The following is a 12,185-nucleotide window of genomic DNA, read 5'->3' as shown; positions in this document are numbered from 1 at the left end:
TTATTTGTGTAAATGAGAGCAGTTGTGCCTCTGCCCTTGCCTAACAATTATTTTAAATAAAAAAGTAGCAGCCCTCTATAAATGAATATGATTATAGCTAAGGTTTTTACTTTTACAGCTGTAACATAATACATACTGATTTAGACCTGGTAATAAGTTTTCTAAAATCTATCCAAAAGGTAGATTTTATATTAAATAACATGGTAATTAGCACCTTCAAAATGAAAGATATTGGTCAAGAGTACCAGCACTGACCGGTAGGACAAGCAGGTAAGTCTAGAAGGGGCAGATTGAGCAGTATAATTTTAGTGTTGTTACATTTTGTTCATCTCTTGTGAAATCTTCATTGAGATAAAAATTGCCAGTTTCTGAGGAAGTGCTTGTGTATGGTTGCATTGGAGGCCATATGGATTGGCGGGCAGGGTGAGGGGTTTGGATTGAGACTACTGTCACTAAAGAATGGTTGACCCAGGGAGAGTTACATCATCAGCGCCCACCTGTGGGAATTCAGGGACCTGTGCTGGGTGTGGCGCAGCTGGGGCATGATGCCTGTCCGTGGGAGGGGCTTGCGGCCTTCAGTGTCTTTCCCTATTTGGGGAGCAGTGCATATATTTCGATGTTTTTATTTTAAGAAATATTTAATATCTTAAGAAATATTTTTTGAGAAATACATGTGACACACTCCTTGGATTATTGTTATTTGAGATTATTCTTAGCATATGTAGAGAGACAGCATCCATCCTGTTTTTGTGAGGAGAGCTACTTTTTATTCCCCCCCACACCTTGATTTCACTGGACTAGAGGTTGTGGTGGGTGCCTATGTGACACCCTCGTGCAGGCCGGGGAGGCGTAGTGGTAACTTCCATCGCACTCCTTTTCGCAGTCAGGCCCTGGAAGTGCTGCATGCTGTGTTGTCCTCTCCCTCCACTCTGCATCTCTCCCAGGCCTGGGGCTCCAGGGAGGGTCTGGGCCAACTCCTGGGCCTGCTCCTTAACCTGGTGTGGGGGACCAAGGTCTCTGGTGAATTACCACCTGTTTTGGAGGATCCTTGTCCTTAATAGGGGTCATTTTAGAAAATTGTGGAAGCTTTTTTTGACTGTCTCAATGGTTGGTGGAGACTGTTGATATTTAATAGGTAGGGGCCCTGGAATTCTAGACTCAATGAAGTGACAGTTCTGCAGAATGAAAACTTATCCTGAGATCTGCAAAACTTTGGAATATCTTGCTGAATAATTTATGTGGACAGAAAAAAAACCTGTTTATGACTGAGCCTAGAATCTTATTCCATCTTACACAAAGAAAGCAGTTTTTAAACATACTTTTTGGTATATATGGAATTTTCCAGGGTTGTACTTACTGTAGACACTGAGGGGAAATTGTTTTGTTCTCAGCTATGAAGTATATTAGGGTTCTCCAGAGAGATGGAACCAATAGGATGGAACCAACCTTATTATAAGGAGTTGGCTCACATGCATATGGGGGCTGAGGAGTCCCAAGATCTGCAGTTGGTAGGCTGGGGCCCCCGGAGAGCCGCTAGCGTAAGTTCCAGTCTGAGAGTTGGAGTCCAAAGCCAGGAAAAGACTGACATCCCAACTCAAGAAGTCAGTCAGGAAGAGTTGCCTCAGACTCCAGCCTTTTTGTTCTATTCAGGTCTTCGATTAGTTGGATGAGGCCTGCCCACATTAGGGAGAACACCTGCTTCACCCAGCGTACGAATTTAATCATTAATCTCCATCAGAAACACCCTCACACCCAGAATACTGTTTGACAAAATGTGTGGGTGCCCTGCAGCTCAGTCAGGTTGACATAAGATGAGCCGTCACATCAAGCGTGGTTCCCGCTTTTAGAAAATCACATTCTGGAGAGCGTGCATGGAGATGGCATGTATCTGAGTTGCCAGGACCTCGTGCCCAAGTCAACACTGTTTGTAACTGTCAGATTCACAGTGATTCAGCTTAGAGCTGTGCATTTCTGACTGTTTTATCCCTAGTATAGTCTGGCTTGAACAGTTACGTGTCAAATTTTGTATTTATTATTTTTTTATAAATTTATTTATTTATTTATGGCTGCGTTGGGTCTTCGTTGCTGCGTGCGGGCTTTCTCTAGTTGTGGCGAGTGGGGGCTACTCTTACTTGCGTTGCATGGGCTCCTCATTGCAGTGGCTTCTCTTGTTGCGGAGCATGGGCTCTAGGCGTGTGGGCTTTGGTAGTTGTGGCACGAGGGCTCAGTAGTTGTGGCTTGCAGGCTCTAGAGCGTAGGCTCAGTAGTTGTGGCACATGGGCTTAGTTGCTCCGCGGCCTGTGGGATCTTCCTGGACCAGGGCTTGAGTGTCCCCTGCATTGGCAGACGGATTCTTAACCACTGAGCCACCAGGGAAGCCCAGCAGGCGGATTCTTAACCACTGTGCCACCAGGCAAGTCCTAGTAACTCTGTGTTTAACCACTTGAGGAACTGCCAGACTATCTTCCAATGTGGCTGCACCATTTTGCATTTGTGCCAGCAGTGCTTGACTCTTCCAATCATTTCACATCCTCTCTAACATTTGTTACCATCTAGCTTTTTGATTATAGCCACCCTAGTGGGAGGGAAGTGGTAGTTCATTAGGTTTTAACTCTGGGACAGAGACAGCAGCAGGAAAGGGACAGTCTGTTACGTTGTCCAGTATGGTGTCTACCATGTAACTTTAAATTTAAAAAGATTAAAATTTAAATTTTAGTTCCTCAGTCACACTAGCCACATTTCAAGTGCTCGGCAGCCACAAGTAGCTGGTGGCTACTGTATTTCGGATAGCACACATGGATACCAAACATTTTCATAGTTGCAGTAAGTTCTGTTGGATTGTGCTGGTCTAGAAAAAGTTAATTTTAACAGCAGCTGGAGGAGTAGGCAGAGAATGGGAGAGGGTCTGAGTAGTGTAGGAAGGAGTGCAGGCGTGGAATTTGGAGCAGAGAAGAAAGAAACTTTGGGAAGCCATTTACAAGATATGAGACTTAGAAAAAAGGTAAATACAAAGGGAAAGTGAGACGTTGAAGGAAAGGTCCTTAGGAACTTGATTTTTCTACAAAATCAACTTAGTGATGGGTCCAATCTAATTCCTTAATTTTACAGGTAGAAAAGCACAAAGTTGCCGGTTGGCAGGGATTAGCATAACTGTGGTGCACGTGTTGTGGGAAGCCGCTCATGTCTGTCTTGGTCATTTTCAGTGTCCTCTGGGAACCTATAAGGAGCAGCTTGGTAGAGCTAAACTAGAGGGAGTGCCAACTCTGGGCTGAGTGCTCCAATGGGACAGGGAAGTAGAAAGCAGAAGGCTTCAGGGCAAGCAGACGGGTGATTTGATTGTCACCAAGTACAGCATTTTCTGGAAGGAAGAACCAGGAAGTTGGGAGAAGGCTGGAGAGGAGACTGAGGTGTCGCTGTGTTTTGCTTGGTGTCAAAAACAGTGTTCTTTTTGCTCCAAGGCCTTATCACGGTGAGGGTGGAGCGGAGCCCCCTTTGCCCTGTCTCACTGTTCTGCCACCAAACCAGTTGGTACAGTTTGTGTTACGTCAGGCAAGATAAATCTGGAGCGTTCGAATACAGTCTAGGTGAAGTGTTCATTGAAGCTATTGGAACGAGCCTTTTCTTTTCCAAAAGGCTATTCTGTAAGTTTCTCTTTATTTTTATTAGTGTGTAGAAATCTTCCTAAAATAGACCAACTTCTTTTTTGTGCTCAGTGTAGTTTCTCAGCGTCATGGTACATAAACTTCCTTACGTTCACAGTAGGCTTTCATTTTTGTTAGTCGTATTATTTACTTTACCCAGACCAGGCCAATGTGTCTTTCCAAACATGATACTACGGTAGAGGCTGCTTTTCTAGCTCAGCTAATAGAGGTATGTTGAAGGGTTTTTCTGCCTGTAGTTCTGTGTGTGGCCAGTGTTATTCCAGGTCCTCTAAGCTTGAAATTGAGTCTGTTCCACTTAGGCGAAAGGTTTGCTGTCATGGTTTTAAGGTTGTAAAAAAAGAGTGCCCTTACTTTCTGAACCAAATATTGAGGCTTATGTTCTTATAAGGCATTTTGATGCTTCCTCTTGATAAAAGAGATATACTGGGAAATATATTTAGATCCTGAATGTTGGAGTTTCTGGGCTGTTTTGCTGGTTTATGTGGAAATATCACAACAAATATTTGAAGGTAGGACTGTGCTGGATAATTTGGAAAGCGTGATCACCTTAGAGACCTGCAAAGTGGCTCATTCTCAAGCGCCAGGATGATTATTGCTTCACTAAACGTACTGTGTGTTACTGTTTTTACTGAGAGAACTAGAAAGTAGAAAATAATTTCAAGTTAGTAGTGTTCAAGAAGGAAGCCTTGAAAACAGGGTGCATTCTGATTAATAAGTCTAAGAATTTTTCATCCTTTATTTTCTGTAGCGACATCTAGCTTTCAAACATTTTTATTTAGTTCATGGTAAGATCCTTCAAAAACAAATTTTTAGAGAGCTTTCTTACAGTTTTGTTCTCAGTATAATGCCATTTATCTCCACAGATTTGCTTGTAAATGCATCACGAAGAGGCAGCCCAGAATGAAGAAAACAAGCAGGAGTGTTGGCTCAGTGCCTAAGGTGTCTGGGATAAGCAAAGCGCAAACAGCAGACAAAACGAAACCCGAAAACAGCTCTTCAGCCTCTGCAGGAGGCAAACTCATAAAACCTGGAACAGCAGCTTCGTTGTCAAAGGTATTTACGTGGTTGTGTTTAAATATGTGATGAATTGTAGGAGGAGTGAGTCTTCATATGATGTTTGATTTATCACATAAATGTTATTTAGGATTCACCCTCTTCAAAGAGAGTTCACGTTGTGGTGGACTTAATTGGTGTTTGGTCGGTCTTTACGAACGAAACCAAGTAGCAGGCTTACTTGTGAGCAAATCGCTGTGCCGGTGTGGGAGAGCCTGCCTTCAAGGAGCTCGTGGAGGAAAGGATGGAGGCAAGTCACTGGCACGAACAACTAAAATACAAGTGAAAAAGTCAGATGCCCTGGGAGAGCAGCAGAGTAGCGTAAACAGTTTCAAGTAGGAAAACATCGTTTCTGCCCAAGAAGGCTTAATGAAAAGAGCATGTGCGTGAGGTCTTAAAGGACGGCCAGTATGACATTCCTGAAACCCCTGAATAGGGGTTTTTATTCCCACCCATCCCCCTACACTGTTACCGTAAACTGTTACTTGTTTTTTGACAACTGATCCAGTATTAATCCCAGGCAAAATTGGGTGATATTAATTTAGTCAGAGCATAACTAGTTTTCTTGTTACACTCCTTTCTTTAGAGGCTAGTTTAGTTTTTGTTAGTAAAGGGTAGTGGTACGTTAGATCCCGGGCTTCGGGAGCAGACAGGCCCAGGCTGGGCATGTGTATACTAGGGCTGCGGTCAGGATGGAAGTGAGGGTGTAGGAAAGAGGACGTTGCAGGGCCTGGCTCACAGCAAGGGCTTTGTAAGGGACTGGCAGTAGAGTTTTTCCTGGTTAGCTCTGGAAACTTCCTGCTGCTCAGGATTGATTGACAGTAGCAGGCTTCCCATGGGTGTTCTCAGTGTCTGTGTTGAGATGACTCTGGGCCTTTTTTCTGCTGGTCAAGTCTTAGATTCACTGGACAGAGATGCACATGGTCTTCTTCCGGTCTTTCTCAGTCCAGAATTCACTTATTTGTTCTTTGCTTGCTTGTTTTGAGGTTTGGTGTTTTGGGGTAGAAACGTTGACTCTATGGAGAATACCTGGAGAGAGTTTTTGCTCGTCTGATAGGGAGGAACCAAGAAGTACCTGAAACGCGATCTGTTCAGAAGCCTTTTGTCCAGGAAAGGCTTTACAGATGTGACAATTATTTTAAGAAGCACCTCACAGGAACAGCTGATGAGGGACTTCCTTATATGTGTTGAAAGATCTAGCAGGAAATGCTGGTTTTTCTATTCCAGGGTTGTCGAAACTGAATGCAGACTTACTCTGTGGGCTTGGAGATGCCACCAGATTTTCTCCTTGCTACATCCCTGATGAGCAGCTGGGTGTCATCCTGCAGCCCGGAGGGTGATACCAGGAGTAGACCTTTACCCTGCTTCCGTTAGTCTGAATCAGCACGCTGAGCAATTTCCTTGGTGGCAGTGCTGCCTCTCTCTCGTGTAAGAAAGCTGGTATTTTCTGCCCCAGCTGTTCACTCAGTTGCTCGCCTGTTTTCAGAGTGGAGTGCCTGTGTGCCTGGGCGACCCGTGACTTATGGGCCTGGAGGAGCAGGCTGAAGCGTTGGCACGGGGTGTGCACTACTGCCTGCCTTGTTGCCTCCTCCTCGCTGGCAGGCAGTGTCTCTGAGGTTCACACCGGAGCGTGTCCTGAGCAGCATGTCTGGTCTTCCAAAGCATGTATCCTGAGTCGATGGCAGCCTAGTCTTGAGCAGTGAGTACTTCTTCATTGTAAGGCAGAACCGTATCTCTGCTCTGTGCCAGCTGTCCATGGCTTTGGCTTTGGTGAGTTGGCTGATTTAAGTATTTCTCTGTGTGTGTGTGTGTGTGTGTGTGTGTGTGTGTGTGTGTGTGTGTGTGGAGTGGGGAGGGTCATAGAAGAGGTGAAACTATTTGGGAACACTTTACCTCAACTGGAGCAAGTGCTTTACTTAAAAAAGGAGGGGGAAAAAGTCATTGAATAGAAATTAGAGTAAGAGGGAAAGAAGAAAATAGTGAAAATGATAGAAAAATTGGAAAAAGCGAAAGGACCTAGGGAACCCACAAACTTGTGTTATTTTATTTTTATAAGCTTCCATATTTCACTGTGCTTCTCTAGCATATGGTCACTTCCCACAACTTGAATTCTGTAACTGATAGAGCCTTGATGATTACCAGAAGAATGAAGCATTTGGCTTTTAATCATTGAGACACCGTGTCCACACATCCACTCTCGTGGACACCCACACGGTGTCTGTCACCGCGCAAGATTCACGTAACACCAACACTTTTCTTACACTTGGCAGGGTACAGGGAAATGTATTTCTCTTCTTGGCTGCAACCAAGGATTGAACCCAGTCCTGGCATTGAAAGCGCCGAGTCCTAACCACTGGACCTCCAGGGAATCCCCAAGGATATGTGTTTCTTTACCTCTCTTTTCAAATGTTTATAGCTAGATCTAGTGAGATGTAGGGGAGGACCTTTTTGAGTCTGAATGGAGCTTCTGTAAACATGAAAAGAAGCACTATGGCTGTTCACAGCATGTTTGGAGGAAGTTGGTCCCATTTCTGTGAGTAGCTGTAACATCTGGCTTGGGCCTTTGTGTGGGTCATTCTTCTTTGTCACAGCCAGCAGAGAGGGTTATTTCCAGGTAGAGGTGGTCTCCTACATGCCTGCACTTTTCGGCTGTCCAAACTTAATCCTTTAGAAGTAGTACACTTTTTCATTGTCCTGGGGATACTTTTTTCTAAAACTTGATAGATGAGAGTTAATAAGTTAGGGTTTATCTAAATAATTGATGATTCTCAATGATGATTTGTGATCATACCTTTTCAGTGTAAAAGTTAGTTCACAGGGGCTTCCCTGGTGGCGCAGTGGTTGAGAGTCCGCCTGCCGATGCAGGGGACATGGGTTCGTGCCCTGGTCCGGGAAGATCCCACATGCCGCGGAGCGGCTAGGCCCGTGAGCCATGGCCGCTGAGCCTGCGCGTCCGGAGCCTGTGCGCCACAACAGTGAGAGGCCCACATACCGCAAATTAAAAAAAAAGTTCACAGTTTGACTGAGTAATCCATCTCTGAAACCTGGAAGGTAGAAATTTTAAACTAATCTTAAAATACGAGGTGGAGATGCAGACTGTGAAACTTGGACCTTACCTGGAAAAGCATGTATTCTTTGGTTGTATTATTTTGTTATTTGTATCTGTATGTTTTTACCAAATGATTGTGTTTTGCACCTGTTATTAAAAAGTAGGCGAAAAATCTATTCCTTCATCAATTTCATTTTTTTTGACTGTTGCTGATGGGGGATGTTTACAGGTGGGAATACACATGTATTTATAGAACTGTGTAACAAAAATTAAAACAGAAAAAATATCAGAGCCTGCCAAGTACCTTCGTGTAAAAGGCAAGTTGGAAAGTGCAGAGTTGTTTCTTGTTTTGTTTTTACTTTTCTGATAAAGTAGAACATACACCCAGAGAAGTTCACAAAGCATCTGTGTTGGGCTTAGTGAGGGGTGAATGTACCCTGGGCCATCAGCCAGGTCAGGAAGCAGAGCCTGCCTGCACCTCAGTGGCCACCCCCCGACCCCTCTGTGCCTCCTTCATCACTGCCCTTTCCTTCCTCTCTGGAAGTAACTACCACTCTAACTTCTAGCCCCCAAGATTCATTTTGCCTGTTTTGGATCTTTATATAGATGTAATTGAACATGAAGTTCTTTTCATGTGTGTCTGGTTTCCTTAACTCTGTTTAGGTCATGATATTCATCTCTGTTGTTGCCTATAGCAGCAGCTCCTCCCTTTTTTTTTTTTTCTTAGTTGAAGTATAATTGATTTACAATATTGTGTTAGTTTCAGGTGTACAACAAAGTGATTCAGCTATATTATATATATTTTTAGATTATTTTCCATTATAGGTCTCAAAAAATATTGATTATATTTCCCTGTGCTGTAGTAAACCCTTGTTGCTTATCTTATTTTATGTATAGTAGTGTGTATCTGTTAATCCTGTACTCCTAATTTATCCACCCCCCGCCACCTTCCCCTTTGGTAACCATAAGTTTGTTTTCTATGTCTGTGAGTCTGTCTGTTTTGTATATACATTCATGTGTAAGCAGCTCCTCCTTGCTGATTACTAACTGTGGAATGTCCACAAGCCATACACCTCTTCTGCCCTTGATGGACATCTATCTGGAGTTTCCTTTGGGGCTATTAGTCATAGTACTGTTATGAACATCCTACACACATCTTTTATACGCAAGTGCACCCATTTCTGTTGACTCCATAACCAGGAGTAAAATTGCTGGGTTGTAAGGTGCATGGCATTCACCTTTCATAGGTAGATGGTCAGTCACTTCCCAAAGGGGTTAACTCTGGGATGCCCCACATCCTCACCTGCACTTACATTACTCTTTTCATTGTAACCATTCATAGAGGTGTTATAAAGTGGGTTTAATTTACATTTGCGTTGTTATCAATGAGATTAAGCACCTTTTCATGTCTTATTTTTAAGTGTTTAGTGGACATTTAGATATTCTCTTATGTGAAGTGCCTTTTCAAATCACTTGCCCATATTTTTACTGTGGTGTCTTTTTTCCCTCAACTTGTGTGTGTGTGTGTGTGTGTGTGTGTGTGTGTGTGTGTGTGTGGTAAAACACACATAACATTTATCATCTTAACCATTGTTAAGTGTACCGTTTTGTGGCATTAAGTACATCCACATTGCTGAGTAACTGTCACCACCGTCCATCTTCAAAACTTTTTCATTTTCCCAGACTGAGACTCTGTCTCCATTGAACACTAACTCCTCATCTCCTCCTCCCAGTTCCTGGCAACCACCATTCCACTCTCTGTCTCTGTGAGTCTGACTACTCTGAGTACTTCATATGAGTAGGATTACACAGTATTTGTCTTTTTGTGACTGGCCTATTTACCGTAGCAAAATGTCTTCAGAGTCATCTATGTTGTAGCATATTGCAGAATTTCCTTCCTTTTTAAGGCTGAATAATACTCCACTGTATGTATAGATCACACTTTGTTTATCCATGCTTCCATCAGGGGATACTTGGGTTGCTTCTACCTTTTGGCTATTGTGAATAATAGCTGTGAACATGGGTGTACAAATATCTCTTAGAGACCCTGCTTTCAATTCTTTTGGGTATATACCCAGAAGTGGAATTGTGGGGTTGTATGGTAGTTTGATTTTTAATTTTTGAAGAACGACCATACTGTTTTCCACAGCAGCTGCACCATTTTATATTCCCACCAACAGTGCACAAGGGTTCCCCTTTTGCTAATCCTTGCAAGCACTTGTTTTTTCTGTTTTTTGGTAGTAGCCGTCCTAGTGGCTGAGGTGGTGCAGTGTTTCTTTGTACTGATTTATCATTCTTTACCTATTCTAGACGTGAACCCTTTGTCACTTATATGCGTTGTACGTATATTCTCCTACTCTGTACCTTCTCTTTCTACTTCTTTTTGTTTTAATTAATTAATTATTTGGCTGCGTTGGGTCTTCGTTGCTGTGCACAGGCTTTCTCTAGTTGCGGTGAGCGGGAGCTACTCTTCGTTGTGGTGCGTGGGCTTCCCTTTGTGGTGGCTTCTCTTGTTGTAGAGCTCGGGCTGTAGGCGCGTGGGCTTCAGTAGTTGTGGCACACGGGCTCAGTAGTTGTGGCTCACAGACTCTTAGAGCACAGGCTCAGTAGTTGTGGAACATGGGCTTAGTTGCTCCACGGCATGTGGGATCGTCCTGGATCAGGGCTCAAACCTGTGTCCCCTGCATTGGCAGGCGGATTCTTAACCACTGAGCCACCAGGGAAGCCCCCAGAAGTACATAATTTTTTTCTTGATCTGTTTAAGTGTAAATTGTAGAGCTAATCCTCCTTTATTGCTGAGTATTTCAGTGTGTATTTCCTTAAAAAACAAGACCATTCTCTTATAACCATAGTACAATAACATCTGGAAATGAACATTGATAAAATGCTAGTATCTGATCTGTAGACTTTAGTTAAATTTCACCAATTGTGCTAATGTCCACTTTAGCAAAAAAGGAAGAAAAATTTTTTTCTGGTCCAGGATTCAGTCCGGGGTTGTGAATTGCATATAGCTGTTCTTCATTCTCCTTAAATTTGGAATAGTTCCTCAGTCTTTGTCTTTTAGGACCTTGACGTTTACTAAAGCGTGCAGTTCCGTTTGTTTGGCTGACTGTCCTCCACATTTGGGTTTGTCAGTGTTTCCGTAGGCTGGGGCTGCAGGGTCCTGCAGGAGTCCCACAGAAGCTGGGCGTCCTAGGTGCAGCATTTCCAGAGGCACGTGGGGTGTGGTGTCAGTGTTCCTGGTGATGATAACTTGGTGAAGGTGGTGTCTGCTAGGTTCCTCCACTATCAGGTTACTATGTCGCCTTTTGTAAAAATAAGTATCTTGTCGAAAATACTTTGACACTGTAGATATTCTTCTCTCATCAAACTTTCACGTTAGTTTTAGCAATTTTTAGTAATTCTTTCCAGAATCAATTATTACTATGATTATTACTATGATTTTTGCCAAGTGGTAATTTTATAATTCCATCATTCTTTCTACATTTATTAGTCAGCATTCTACTATAAGGAAGAGTTTTTACTTTTCTCCCATTTGCGTATTCATTTATATTAGTGTGGATTCATGGATTCTTCTTAAGTGGGCTGTAAACTGTTAGCATCATTTATTTTGATGCTCAGATTGTCCCCAGTTTGGCCGGTGGGAGTCCCTTCAAGCAGGGTCTTGTGTCCTTCTGACATGTTCCTCGTATTCTCTGAACAATTTCTTTTCTTTTTTTCTTTTAATTTATTTTTGGCCGCGTTGGGTCTTCGTTGCTGCACGCAGGCTTTCTCTAGTTGCAGCGAGCAGGGGCTTCTCCATTGCGGTGCGCGGGCTTCTCACTGTGGTGGCTTCTCTTGTTGCAGAGCATGGGCTCCAGGTATGCGGGCTCAGTAGTTGCAGCAAGCAGACTCTAGAGTGCAGGCTCAGTAGCTGTGGCGCCTGGGCTTAGTTCTGCGGCATGTGGGATCTTCCCGGGCCAGGGCTCGAACCCGTGTCCCCTGCATTAGCAGGCGGATTCTTAACCACTGCGCCACCTGGGAAGCCCCTCTCTGAGCAATTTCTTAATTTCTGGCACAGTAAATTTCCTGTTTTTCCAGCCCCAGCCCTAGAATCAGCCTTGTCTTCAAGGAGGCCTTGATCTTTTCAGTGAGGGGTAGAATTTAAACCATCTGGAAGCTAGGTGTGCTCCTGGCTTTTGCACATATTGTTTATAAGCCCTTTCATCAGACAGAGGTAGGAGCGCGCACAGGTGTACATGCATATCAGTATCAATTTCTGTATCTACTTCTCTCCATACACATTAAAACCTCAGAGTTCACACTGATACTTCCAATTCCAGTTACAACACAAGGTTGCTAGTAGCCTTTGCACTTTCCATAATTGTAATCCCTTCCTCTGACAGTGGCATTGGTTATCTATAATAGATTTGTTTATTTTC

At 43.5% G+C, this 12,185-nt stretch overlaps 1 protein-coding gene across 6 annotated transcripts in view; it reads left to right on the top strand.

Moving 5' to 3' along the window:
- The window catches only part of SPECC1L (sperm antigen with calponin homology and coiled-coil domains 1 like), a 123,464-nt gene that overhangs the window by 24,675 nt on the left and 86,604 nt on the right, over positions 1-12,185 (top strand). For all 6 annotated transcript variants that reach the window (XM_032602645.1, XM_032602648.1, XM_032602650.1 and 3 more), the window contains one exon: positions 4,526-4,715. In XM_032602645.1, coding sequence (XP_032458536.1) covers positions 4,563-4,715 — 153 coding nt within the window. In that variant the 5' untranslated portion in view covers positions 4,526-4,562. The remainder of the gene's footprint in view (positions 1-4,525; positions 4,716-12,185) is intronic.

This window comes from Phocoena sinus, chromosome 14, assembly GCF_008692025.1.
Source record: "Phocoena sinus isolate mPhoSin1 chromosome 14, mPhoSin1.pri, whole genome shotgun sequence".
Lineage (NCBI taxonomy): Eukaryota > Metazoa > Chordata > Mammalia > Artiodactyla > Phocoenidae > Phocoena > Phocoena sinus.
The sequence above is the reverse complement of the archived record's forward strand: the minus strand, read 5'-3'. Positions and strand labels throughout refer to the sequence as shown.